The 14,259-nt window shown below is 45.9% G+C and overlaps 1 protein-coding gene across 4 annotated transcripts in view; it reads right to left on the reverse strand.

Annotated features, from left to right (window-relative positions):
- btbd11b (BTB (POZ) domain containing 11b) overlaps nucleotides 1-11,345 on the reverse strand; it is a 143,122-nt gene extending 131,777 nt beyond the window's left edge. For all 4 annotated transcript variants that reach the window (XM_083763370.1, XM_083763369.1, XM_083763368.1 and 1 more), the window contains exon 1: nucleotides 10,287-11,345. In XM_083763370.1, coding sequence (XP_083619496.1) covers nucleotides 10,287-11,160 — 874 coding nt within the window. In that variant the 5' untranslated portion in view covers nucleotides 11,161-11,345. The remainder of the gene's footprint in view (nucleotides 1-10,286) is intronic.
- Nucleotides 11,346-14,259: the final 2,914 nt, after the last annotated feature.

Consider the following 14,259-nt stretch of genomic DNA (forward strand, 5'->3'; position numbering starts at 1 on the left):
CTCTCTCTCTCTCACCCTGTACTAGACTGTCACATTAGCATTCCCCTACTCCCTTCCCAAGGTCTGCATTAATACCAGACCTGTTGCGGGGACAGGTCTGTGTGTGTGTGTGTGTGTGTGTGTGTGTGTGTGTGTGTGTGTGTGTGTGTGTGTGTGTGTGTGTGTGTGTGTGTGCGTGCGTGCGTGCGTGCAACACTACGGAATCCCTCAGAAATTCATCAACATCATCCAACAGCTGTATGAGGACTCCGACTGCCAAATCATCCACAATGGAAAGCTAACTTGCCCTCTTGAAGTTAAGACCGGGGTGAGACAAGGCTGAATGCTCTCACCAACAATTTCCTTGATGGCCATCGACTGGATCATGAAAAACACAACCATGGCCAGTAAGACTGGCATCCAGTGGACCTTCACCCAACAACTCGAAGACCATGACTTTGCAGACGATATCTGTCTTCTTTCTCACAAACACCAACACGCACAGTCAAAGCTAACACTACTCTCCGAAGAGGCAGCAAAGTCTGGCCTCAAGATAAATGTGAAAAAGACAGAACTCATGAAGGTAAACAACAAACAGGATCTCCCAGTCCAACTACAGGGAGACAACATCAAAGAGACTGACCGCTTCACATATCTCGGGAGCATACTGGGCAAGGATGGTGGATCAGATGATGACATCAAAAGCAGAATAAACAAGGCCAGACACATTTTCACCACGCTACGACCCATCTGGAACTTCAAGGCACTGTCCCTCCGTAATAAGACCAGAATATTTAACACCAACGTCAAGTCAGTTCTCCTCTATGGATCAGAGACATGGAGAGTGACAAATACTACCACCAACAAACTCCAGACATTTGTCAACAGATGCCTAAGGCACATTCTGAACATCAGGTGGCCCGATAAAATATCAAATGCCAGCATGTTGGAGAAAACCAACCAAAACTCCATCAGCCAGGATGAAGAGAAAGTGGGGATGGATTGGACATACCCCGCGAAAACCTCCTGACAACATCACTAGGCAAGCACTGGACTGGAATCCACAGGGCAAAAGAAAAGCCAAAACAGACCTGGAGAAGATCAGTGGAGACACAATAAAACTGCTCAAAACAGAGTCCGATGGCGGGGTGTGATGGCGGCCCTATGCTCCACTTAGGAGCCTACAAGAATAAGTCAAAGTAAGTCAAGTGCAGGGACAGGTCTGTGTGTGTGCATGTGTGTGTGTGTGTGTGTGTGTGTGTGTGTGTGCACGCACGATAAAATTCCTACACATTGCAAGCAAAGGCTAGGGTATTTCTCCACAATGCCCAGACATTGCACAGACTGGTCTCCTCCTTGCGACCGAATGTCGCAGTTAACTATCGAATCGAGCATTTCCCGTCAGTGTGTTGGGCACTATCAGTGTGTCGGGCACCATATATGGTGCCCAGGTCTCGTGACATCATGTGACATCATCAGGGATGGAGATGTGGAGACCCTGATGTCATAGTAAATGCGACATGCTGTCGCAGTTAAGTCCATACATATATGGAGATCCCTGATGTCATCACTATTGGCCAGCAACTCTACATCTGACCTCAAACCTCAAACCCTTTGATCTTGGATATATGTCAGAACCTGTTCATGTTGATCCTTGATTCCTTCCCCATCCGATGTCTCCCTCTTGACTTTTACCTGTCCATTCAAACTCTTGACGGGCCTGCCCCAAAGTTATTAGTGCAGCCACGCCCGGCAGCCGGCGAAAACTAGAATTCTCAACAGGCCCGACAATTAAGGCCCGGCCTTACCTGGGCCCTCATGAAACCCTGTACACTCAAGAGAATGTCTCCGCTACCACCCTTAGATGTCCATATACTGTATGGAGAGTATGACAGTTCATCCAGCTGAATGTTACTAGTGCAGCCCCCAACCATTCCTCCTGTCTGTCTGTCTGTCTGTCTGTCTGTCTGTCTGTTCTGACAATGCTTCCACCAAACACGTGTGAATGAGTGCACCAGGCAAGCAAACGCCGGCTGTTGGATAAGAAACTAAACTCCTGTGAGTGGAATAGGACCTGCCTTTCACCTCCTGTAAGAGCAATCATAAATTATATAGTAGAGGTACTGTTACAGTCATAATTGGCTGTTTTAAAACCACAAACTGCAACTTATTTCAATGAATAAAGTGTTATTTTAACCTGTTATAGCGCCTCATGGTGGTGCTATAACAGGCCGTTCTGGAAACTTTTGGTTCATCGTTGGCCTCTGGCATACACCAGGGAATGTGTCGGAGATTAGCTGTAAGCATGTGTGCGCACACACGTCCTGGACAACCACCAGTAGAGTCCATAAACAACTTAAAAACTATATACTTTGTCGATTGGAGTCCCCCATGCAGGAGTCTATACTAGGACCCCTTTTCCCTCAACACCAAAAATCTTCTGCAAAAATATCAGATCTACAGGTAGATCTGCTGTTTTTGCTGTTTGCTACACACATGCTGGGGTTAAAGCACAACGGGTAGGTTTAAGTTCTTGAAACTCTGCCACCAAGCTGCTATATCTCTAATATCTGCCCGGACTTGAAAGTCATACTGTACCACCTCTGAGCCAAGACAAGTCACTGTCAAGGTATGATCAGAACTTGGCTCCAGGGAGCTGTACCTAGAGATCATGTTCGACTACACATTTTCTCTCTGACACACACATGTCCGCAGGGAAATCAAATGCAGCGCTGTGTTCTTTAGGTTAACAAGAGCTGTAAGTACGACTCCACAGTAATGCTACAGGGTGGTTTCCTGTTCTGACAGGATGCCACAGGCGAGGAAGGGAAACCCTACACCTGAGAAGAACACTGACTCAGTGATGGAGAGGTGCGTGCAATGCATGTGCCCATGTGTGCGTGCGTGTGCTGCTGTGCATGTGTGTGTGTGTGTGTGTGTGTGTGTGTGTGTGTGTGTGTGTGTGTGTGCGTTCATGCATGCATGCGTGTGTGTAGGTGGCTGCCATATGCTACATGCGCCAATGTAGAACCAACAGCAGCAGGTGTGACATTATAGTGTTATGTTGGACAATATCTGTCATTGCAATCGCCGATAAAACAGCCAAGAACAAGGAGAGCTCTGTTTTTACTTTGCTATTGCTATCATCTGCTTCCGTCTATGTCAGTCTTATGCTTATCTAATATCTATTTAGCTACATCTGATACGCCAGTATAATATTCCACAATTCAGTTTTTAGTTACAACAATTCATTTCTTGACCATGTATTTCTCTGCCCCCAGCCTTCAAAGGCCTAAATGTGACAAATCAATTGCTGTGTGGAATTAAGCCCGAGGGAACTATAGATTGTTCCCTGACCCATTTGAGGCTATTGGGCACCTGGCATGATGTATTGATACAAGTTCAGCACCTTTGGAGAGCCGGAAATTAAGAGCTGTCCGTCTGTCTGTCAGGCAAGACCTGCAGGATGATTTGTGAATCTTATGTTACAAAGAAGTTAAGAACATCTGTCAACTCCAACTAGCTTTGCATGTGAATGTACCCGTAATCAACTCCAACTAGGTGCATGTGAATGTACCCGTAATCAGCATAAGGTGACCTGATGGCCGTCAGACTCAGAGCATTATGATTTGTGCACTTCTAGAATGACATTCTGGTGCTTCATGATCTGCACCCAAAAAGCAACAACAAACTTTGCGGTTGAAGCATGTTTCTTCTCACTCCACTGACATTTTGAACCAACATGTTCCCTGTCCATGTGTTCATATTTGCTGCAGCTGTGTGCGGTTTCACAACAACAATGCAAACCTATTTCAAACTCACTTGATTCAAGTCAGTGACATTTACAGTCAATGGAGACACCCAGTGTCTCTTGAAATCACTGGATGAACTATAATCCTTTTCTTTAGCATTCTGCTTTGGTAGCAGAATGCTACCAAAGTTAACTCCTAACTTGCCCATGGATTAACCTACAGTAAGGAGACGACAATGAACTGACTATTTGCACATGGGCCATTTTCAATATTGTGTCAGGTCAAATCATGCTTAGCATTTGATGTGGTCTGTTGTCATGCTGTATATCTTGCGGTGTCCTTTTGTGCAGCATGGCCATGTGCCAGCTTGCACTGTGTCCCAGTTATCAGTCTAGTTATTTATTGTGCTAACCAAGCAAATAATCTATATGCCTACAGACAGTGATTCATCCTGACAATGTCTGTCGTAACTATACAAGCAAATTACATTTTTTACTGCATTGGTTGATTGATTGATTGAAGTACTGCATGTATTAACAGTTTGCAGAATTACAGTAGATTTCAAGTACAACTTAATACAAAGACTGTCAACTGTGAGTCAGTGGATGACAATCATGACACCATAAAGTATTACACTTGTTTAGAAGAGGGTCCACCATTTTCAATTCATCATAACATTAGAGACGTACAAATATACACATAGCCAAAAACAGGAAATCATCATAGAGGTAAAAGGGGAAAAATATATATAAGTGAGGGGGAAAAGGGGTGGGTGGGGGATTCCGAATTTACGTGGGCCAGTTTCGTATTGCAGCACAGATTTGGCGCAAGGTGTTTATCTACAGTATTTGTCCTTTTACATCCAAGCTCCTGTGCTTGAGCCTGTAACCTGGCCTCTTGACTCCATTCTTTCTTCAGACTCCTTCAAGAACTGCATCAATAGGGTTTGAAGGTCACTCTCTCCCTCTCTCTTCCCCCTCTCTCTATCTCTGTCTCTGAACTATTTCTCTCTCTTTGTTACTTTCTCTATGACTCCTCGGTTTCGTCCACCTCATTCTAGACATAACGCATGACCAAGGTTCCCCCGAGGCCGTTTATTACATAAACCTGTTGGAGTTGAGTACAAAGCCTCAAAAGTAATTTCATGGCATATCCATCAAATGAGGGTTAAATCGCTATTTTAGGCATGTCATTATAGGTGACATTTTTCAAAACATTTCTAGAAATGTATAAACAAAACTCAGAAATAGCTGATCTACAAGCCATCATGGTAGTTGGCTGAAGTAGAGAAGAGATTTATGTACCCCAGGAATTAAACCACAGGCTCTGAGAGGTGTCCATGCAGGACAGCATTTAGAAAATGAACTGAGAAGGCCTTTACTAAAAGCATACCGCCAGGCACCTACAATGCTTAGGGCAGTGGTTCTCAAACATTTTCATGTCAAGGACCCCCAAAATTAATATATATTCAGCCACAGAACCCTGTTTGAAAAGACTGTGTGCCAGGGACCTCCATAAGATTGATGTTGTTAACATCAATCTAGCAAGGTAAGGTAAGGTGCAAGGTAGCTCAGTCGGACCACAAGTTCATGGGTTCGATCCCAGGCACCGCCAACTCAGCAAATGAGTAGCACGGCTTGGTGCAGCAAGTCGTGTGGGAAGTGCTGGGAGCTGATGGTAGGTGTGGCCCTCCGCCTCAGCAATCCTCTAACGCATTGTAACGGTGATACACTCCCGTGTGTTACCGACTGATACCGACAATAAGCCACTGCCGACCTACTTACACACACACACACACACACACACACACACCCAGGGGTCCCTGACTCCCTGGGGGTCTCGTCTGGACCTCACTTTGAGAACCTTATAGGCTTATAGGTCCTGTTCCATTGCTCCTGCTTCTGCTTCATACAAACTAATAGGGAGGAAGAATTCCATGGATGTATTCTTAAAAACCACTTAGCAACACACAGAGATAAGGACCTATACAACAAGTCAATTCATCCCTGGTGCTTAGCTACCTGGTGCTGAACTATTTGGATATCTGCTTCTTTGCTCCAGTCATAGTTGAACAATTATTAATATCATGATTCCAAAACCACACACCTTATGTTAGCGGCCTCTGAAATTCAGTGAACTTCAGGCATCACTTACTTACTCACAGAGTCAACAAAAAGGAAACCGGGCCAGTGTATGCCAGGGGACTGATTACAGCTGGAATACAAGCTGACCCTCGAACGGACCGGTCGCACTTCAGAGAGCTCCCCAGACAACAGCGATTTTTAGCTATGTTTTCAACCTTTTCCGCCTTTTTCCTCCTCTTCATGCTATGGATTACGGACGCATACTTTAATTCAACATGGACCTTACACCACCAAGGAGAGATGGAACGTCACGGAATCGAAGCGGAGGAGTTTCACAGCGATTTTTACCTCCTAACTGGCGTTGAAAGTAAGCACATTTCTTTTGGGTCAGCAGCGATTCATGGCCTGTTAACAGCAAACCCGAATCGCAAGTACAAGCCCCCGACTGGCAAGATGGATCGCAGAACTGTGATTATTCTTTTCTTGTTACTATCGGGTGATATTCACTTCAATCCTGGACCGGTTACCCGATCACAAGCGAGACTGCACTCACAGCAGCAACTGGTGCTTCCGCAAACAACGAACGTTCCCATCGCAACGCGCCACGGCTTCCACGCCTTCCAGAGCGCCGCGAGCGCCTCGAGCGCCTCCCCCACGGAACGGACAACGGACGCAACTTCAAGATCAGCCCATGAACTGCAGACAACCAACGCCAGCGGACCCCCACATAACACCGCAGGCGTCTTGTTCGCCGAAGCCACCCCAGCGGCAGTGATCATGGAGCTGAACGAGGAACACCACCCCCTCCCCAACACCCACAGTCAACCCAGGACTACAGAGGATAATAGACCACCACCCTCCCCCATTCCCACCCCAGCCACGGACCCAGACATCAGGATGAATCTGACCTGGCCTACAGACATGTCCAGACATGTTCAGACATGTTCAGACATGTTCAACGGCGACACCCACATTCCACCGCCCCTCCCCATTCACACCTCAGCCACGGACATTCCACCGCCCATCCTCAGTCACACCTCTGACTACTTCAACACAGACGAAATTAACACAATCGTCGCATCCAACGGCCTTCACTTGTTTCATTTGAATGTGAATAGCTTGAGTCCCAAACTAGCTGAGATCAGACATCTGTTCCAAAACGGTAAGGCAAACATACTGTGTTTCTCTGAAACTAAACTTGATGAGTCTACTAAAGACCCAGAGATTGAAATAGAAAATTACTCAGTCATTAGAAATGACAGAAACAGACATGGTGGTGGCGTGTGCATGTATATTCACCAAGATACTGAATACATTACTCGTACTGACTTGCAGCATGATGAAATTGAAACTGTGTGGGTTGAATTAATTTTCAAAAATGCTAAATCAGTATTAGTGGGCACCGTCTATAGACCCCCTGATCAGAATGAGTTCTATGATATACTTGAGGGGTGCTTAGCTGGGGAGGAATGTGTAGAGAAGATCCTGATTGGCGACTACAATACGGATATGCGTCGTAAGGAAGCTCCTGTGTTCAAGTCATTTAGTCGGTTTTGTGATCTGCATGGTGTCAGTCAGCTAATTACCCAACCCACAAGAGTGTGTGATTCTACTCAAACTGTCATTGATCTCATTCTGACCTCGGACAAATCCAGAATCTCAAAGAAAGGGGTTATTGTATGTGGGCTCAGTGATCATTTTATGATTTTCTGTACCCGCAAAATACAAAAACTAAAGTTTGACTGTCACAAAACAGTCATATCTAGGGACCTCAAAACCTACTCTAGTGAGGCCTTTAACCTGGAACTGGAGAATCTGGATTGGTCCGATGTGCTCAGGAGCTCACTAGTCGAAGAAGCATGGCTTGGCTTTAAAACCAAATTTACATCAGTACTAAACATCATGGCTCCTTTGAGAACCGTCAGGGTCAAAACCCGCTCGGAGCCATGGATGAATTCGGACATACTGACTGCAATGAAAGCCAGAGACAACAAATGCTCTGAACTTCTTAAATGCAAGTCCAAACTAGCCAAGTGCAAGCGCTTCGACAGTGATCTCCAAACCAAACTGCACAACCTAAAAGCCCAGTGTAACAAGCTAAGAAACGGTGTAATTGCCATGACCAAATCAGCCAAATGTAACTTTATCAATGATAAAGCCGAGGAAATCAAAAACAATCCTCGGGAGCTATGGAAGTTACTAAACAACCAACTAGGCTGTGGTCGGAAACTAAAAACCAGGTTTACTAACATAAACATCAAATTGAATAACACCCTCATCACTGACAAACTCGATGTAGCCAACCACTTGAACATCTTCTTTACAAACATTGCAACAAAGCTGGTTAGCAAACTGCCCTCCCACTCTGGGCGTTTTGGTGTAGAGCACATCAAAGCCTTCTACAAAAACCTTGGTGTTTGTAAAGATGATTTTAAAATGGCAATGGTAACAACCGAGGAGGTACTTAAAAAACTGAGTGCCCTCCAACCCCTTGTACAAAAAAGGGAGTAAATTAGAACCCGGCAACTACCGCCCTATTTCTATTCTAAGCTCCATCTCGAAAGTGATGGAAAAAATAGTCTATGAACAGGTTGAAAAGTATCTTGCCACTAATAAATTGCTGTACGAGTTCCAATCTGGCTTCAGAACATCCCACTCCACTGACACATGCCTCCTCTATTTGAGCGATCACATCAAACACGAGGTGGATGCTGGAAAATACTGCGGCATGGTCATGCTGGACCTCCAAAAGGCTTTTGACACCGTGAACCACTCCATACTGGTTAACAAGCTTAAAGCTATTGGTTTTGATAGCACATCAGTGAGCTGGATGCAATCCTACCTGGAGGGGAGAGAACAGATGGTGGAGGTGAACGGAACACTGTCCCCTCCCCTCCCAGTGAGCTGTGGTGTCCCACAAGGAAGCATACTAGGGCCTTTACTGTTCCTAATTTATGTTAACGACATGACTTCAGCTTGTGACTGCAACTTGTTCCTGTTCGCAGATGACTCAGCACTGCTGGTCTCGGACAGGAACAAACTGCAGGTTGAAAAGACCCTCAGCTCTGAACTCGGTAGAATCTGCACCTGGCTCGCTGATAACAAACTATCCTTACACCTGGGAAAAACTGAATCCATCCTCTTCGGATCAAATAGTAAACTCAGCAAGGCAGATGGCTTCTTGGTTAGAGTGGGTGACAATATTATCACACGAAAAGATCAAATTACCTACCTAGGTTCCATCCTGGAGGCTAATCTTTCCGGTGATAAAATGGCCACCAACGTAATCAAAAAAGTCAATCAAAGAACAAGATTCCTTTACAGGATCTCCTCACTGGTCAGCAAAAACACCTTGAAGACCTTAACAGGAGCCCTCGTACAAGGTTTCTTTGACTATGCATCCACCTCTTGGTACCACAGCACCTCAAAGGCCCTTAAAACAAGGCTCCAGACCTCCCAAAACAAACTGGTCAGGCTCCTACTTGGCCTCACCCCCCGAACCCACCTCACCCCTGCCCACTTTGACAGGCTGGGATGGCTTAGGGTCGTCGACAGAGTACAGCATCTTGCAATGGGTCTGGTCCACAAGATTCGATACACCACCAAGATACCCATGTACCTGTCTAAATACTTCCTTAATGTAAACGAAGTCCACACCCACAACACCAGAGGGAGTGCAACAAACCATGTACAACCCAGATTCGGCACAAACAAGGGACTAAATTCTTTTCGCTCCTATGCCACCAAAATGTGGAACGCCCTACCAACAGTCATTAAGACATGTGAATCCCTTGACTCCTTCAAAACCGCTCTCAAAGGGCACCTACGGATGGCTGCAATTCGAAACTGGCCTCTGTAAAATCTGAATCCCCCCCACCCCATTTCCCTCACTGTATATTGTATATTGTATATTTTCCCAGTGCTTGTATATTTTCCCTTTTTTGCTTCCCATATGATGAATTCCTGTTCTGTTCTTTAGCTACATAAAAATGTCTATTTGTATGTCTCTAAATGGTTGTATGTCTTTAAATGTTTTGATGAATTGAACAATGTGGACCCTGTTGTAAACAAGTGTAATGCTTAATTGGGTCGTCCACTCACAGTTGACAGTCTTTGTATTGAGTTTGTGCTTAAAATGTACTGTAAATTCTACAAACTGTTAATAAATATTTCAATCAATCAATCAATCATTACTTACATTTTTAGATGTTTGTGAAAATAGGGTTGGGTCAATGTGTATGGGAATGCAATTTGGAATGTGTGCAATACCGCCTCTTCCCATGTTTGTCTTGATATAAATAGCCAGCCTGCGTGTTGTCATTAGAGGGCGGACTTATGGATAGTATAATACACACAATAACCATTATTAGGTTCATGTGCATTCTGACAATAAAATAGCATGTAAAGAGTAACAGGTGGGGGGTCACATTCTCTTTCTCGGGCTTGCAGAAATGAATGTAGGCCTACTCACCACTTGCATTCTTCCCACAAATGAGGTGCTGGTGCTGTTGCAGAGCGCCCCAGAACTCTGAGTCATTGTGGATGGCCTGCTCCAAAGACTCGACTGTGAACTTGGGAATCCCGTTATCTTGCTCCACCAAAGCACTACGTAGCGCCCGCGCACACATCTCTCGGAACAGGCTTTCCATGCAGGCGGCCAGGTAAATGGCCGCGTGTTCGTGGATCCTGACCGCGATCCTGCTGTCAACCATCCACCTGAAGACCCTCCCCACGTTGAAGGCGAGCCCGCACCGCTCCGTCTTGCCGCGGCTGAACTTGTCCTCCGTGCTCATGTTGTACAGGGACAAGGCACTGAGTGCCGCGGTGATGCAGTTCACCGAGATGGTCCATGACAGGACGATCCTTATGGCACTTTGGATCTCGTACTTGGTGCATTTGGCGTAGCGCAAACTAAGCCGCTGCGCCTCTTTGGCGACCCTCACCAGCGCGCGGCTGGCCAGCACTGAAAGCCTGAGCAAAATGTCCTGTGACAGCGACAGGGTCCCCAGCCGCAGCTCCTCGTCCCTGGTCAGCGCACTCTCCACTTCCCCGAGGCTCCATGGCACATCCTCTAGCTCGGGTAGTTTAGCGCAGTGCCCGGAGCACTCCAGGATCTCGGCGTCTTCGACCAGAACGGTGTTAACAGTGTCCAGACTGTTCTGTCGACTGTGCATCGAGTCGGTTAGATGCCAATAGTAATTCCCCCCATGCGCACTCGACGCGTGTGCCTCAGAGCAGCACAGCGACGCACTGGAAGACCTGAAGGAGTCGGCGGCTCCACCATAACCCGAGTCTAGCGTCAAATCCTCCAGGGTCCTCGCCGCTGACTTGCTACTCCTTGCCATAACTGCACCTCATGCTGTAAATAAAGAGGGCTTTGGAATTGGAATAGTGGCGTGAAATGTCTCGCGACGATTACATTTGAATGCGCGCAAGCTTCTGTGCGAGTTGTGTAACATGGATGCTTTTATTTTGTTTTTTAAATTAGGCAAACCTTTGCTGAGAGAAAAGTCGAGCAAGCCGCTGATGTCTAAAGTTGGAACAGCATCTTTAGTGCATCAACAGGGCTCCCTGTGGGTTTTACGCAGTGGTGTCCCTGAATGTAGGAGGCGGGGCCGTTGAGAGTTGAGTTGAGTACCTACAGCTGTGTATAGTCAGCAGTACGACGGTGTCGCCATGTTATTTAGAGATCCGTTCTCTTTATTAGCCAATGACTACGCGACGCAGTTTACTTCAACATAATATTTATAGATAAATAGAGCTATTGAATGATGATTCTGTGTATAGCCTAATCCTAATTTATGCATGTTGTATGTTTATGGCAAATGGTTGCCTACATTAACATAAACCAAAGTCTATAAAGTAGCTAGTCTACTGGTATGCCCCAAATCCAGCCTTACCACATAGGCTAGTGCTACCCAGAGTAATCAATGGGATAGTTCCAGCCATAGGAGCAATGTTTGGCACGTGTCACGTGTCGCTACTCTCCTACTCTACACTCTGCTGGTGGTGCTACCATAGTCATGGTTCACATGACGCTCATACTTCATGATAATCATGACAGTCATGGGCTTACTACACAGTACACAAATGAGAATCCCCCCCCCCCCCCCCCCCATTTTCCCTCACTGTATATTGTATCTTTTCCCTTTTTTGCTTCCCATATGATGAATTCCTGTTCTGTTCTTTAGCTACATAGAAATGTCTATTTGTATGTCTCTAAATGTTTGTAGGCCTATGTCTTTAAATGTTTTGATGAATTGAACAATGTGGACCCTGTTGTAAACAAGTGTAATGCTTAATTGGGTCGTCCACTCACAGTTGACAGTCTTTGTATTGAGTTTGTGCTTAAAATGTACTGTAAATTCTACAAACTGTTAATAAATATTTCAATCAATCAATCAAAAGCTAATTATGATAATGGCAGCCAGCAACAATTGGGGCTTAACCGGGCTTGTGGGATCCTCTCTCTCTAGGAACAGAAGCCTCAAAAGCCTGAGCCTCTCATTGGGCTTTTTATATTATTTTCTGAGGGCCCGGCCTAGGCCCGGCCTTGTCTGATGGTAACACGAGTTTTACACGACTCAATGCTGCCATTAATAATAGATTGAATGCATAATGTATCCCTCAGTCTCTGTAGCTTTGGATTCGAGGCTTTTCGAGCTCATTGAAAACATTTGGAATGAGTTCCAAGGTCATTCGTTAAGAGACCATTCGATCACACACACAGCCTGCACTAGCATGCCAGGGTGATCTGTTTAAAAGAAAATAGGCTACAGGCTGACGTGACGGTAAGACAACGACAATGGTGTGTGTGTGTGTGTGTGTGTGTGTGTGTGTGTGTGTGTGTGTGTTGGGGGCAAGTACAACACTGTTTATCAGTCCAATCCAGAGGATATCAGCACCTTTTTATTTATTTGATTGATGAGGGATTAAAAACATGTTCCATGGGTGAGTGATTGCTGCCATCACGTTTCCAGTAGTTTATAGCCTCGATCGGTACCCAGGCTTTCATTTTCGTTGGAGCCTGTCAGCCTGACCCGTGAGGCTGAATGCACCATAGTCTATCTATGGAATGAACCAGTCTGAGGTGCAACAGCGCACCCTTGTGTCCAAACTTCACTTTTCTTTGAAAATTCAACATACACAACATTCAATTCAAGTGGATACACTGGAAAGACTACAGCTCTACGTAGATAATAAATATTCAAATAATAAAGGCATCGAAGAATAATTAATAGGCATATATGCCATTTTGTTTGGGGATCTAAACAAAAGCAAAATTATGGGGATTCTATCCCTATGCCTGAGCAAGCAAGTTTTGGCACCAGACAGTGTGTAGCGTATATATTTGAAACATTAGCACACAATATTAAAAAGGCATGAGAATTATCACAAAATAACCACACATTAAAAAAACGGTACCGTGTATTATATTAGTTCGGCAATAAAATGAAAAATATGCCATCTTTTCATGGAGGCCAGCAGCAGTGTCTCCAGTCATCTCCATCCTATATGCACATCTGGCTAGATCGCCAGTACTTTCCGCCCCTGCATTTTTCTTTAGTACATCCACATAGGATGCCCTCGTGTTCGATGCCCATGTGTCCATCTATCCATCCATCTTCAACCGCTTAGGTCGACTGGTTGTCAGGGGCGATTGTGGCTCAGGAGGTAGAGCTGGTCGTCCAATGATCCATGGGTCAGCGGTTCGAATCCCAGCTCCTGTCTACATGTCGAAGTGTCTTTGGGCAAGACACTGAACCCCAAATTGCTCCCGATGTGCTGGTTGGTGTGTGTATGGGTGAATGTAATGCACAATCTATGTAAAGCGCCTTGGATAAAGGCGCTATATAAATGCACCATTTGCCGCTTATCCGTAGTCGGATCGCGTGGGCAACAGCACCACCAGAGGGCTGCAGACTTCCGTCTCCAGAGCAACATAACTTCCTCCTGAGGAATCCCGAGGCCTTCCAAGACCAGTGAGTCGATGTAATCCCTCCATCTGCGCCTATGTAGGTCTTCCCCGGGGGGTCTCCTCCCAGTGGGACGTCCCGCAAGGACCTCCCTAGGTCTTCCCCGGAAGGGTCTCCTCCCAGTGGGACGTCCCGCAAGGACCTCCCTAGGGAGACGCTCGAGAGGCAACCTAACCAGATGCCCGAACCATCTAAACTGGCTCCTTTCCAGGCAAAGAAGCAGCGACTCTACTCTGAGTCTCTCTCGCGTGACAGAACTTCTCACCCTATCTCTAAGGGAGATGCCAGCCACCCGTCGGAGAAAACTTATTTCGGCCGCTTGTATTCACAACCTTATTCTTTCGGTCATGAGTAGGAACGAAGATTGCTCGGTACAGTAGACAGTGCCGTTCAGCGACTGCACTACTGCCCCTGCCACTCCGATTCTCCGACTGATCTCCTTTTCCGTCCTCCCCTCACTCGTGAACA

Source organism: Protomyctophum parallelum, assembly GCF_964188405.1.
Source record: "Protomyctophum parallelum genome assembly, chromosome: 4".
Classification (NCBI taxonomy): Eukaryota; Metazoa; Chordata; class Actinopteri; order Myctophiformes; family Myctophidae; genus Protomyctophum; species Protomyctophum parallelum.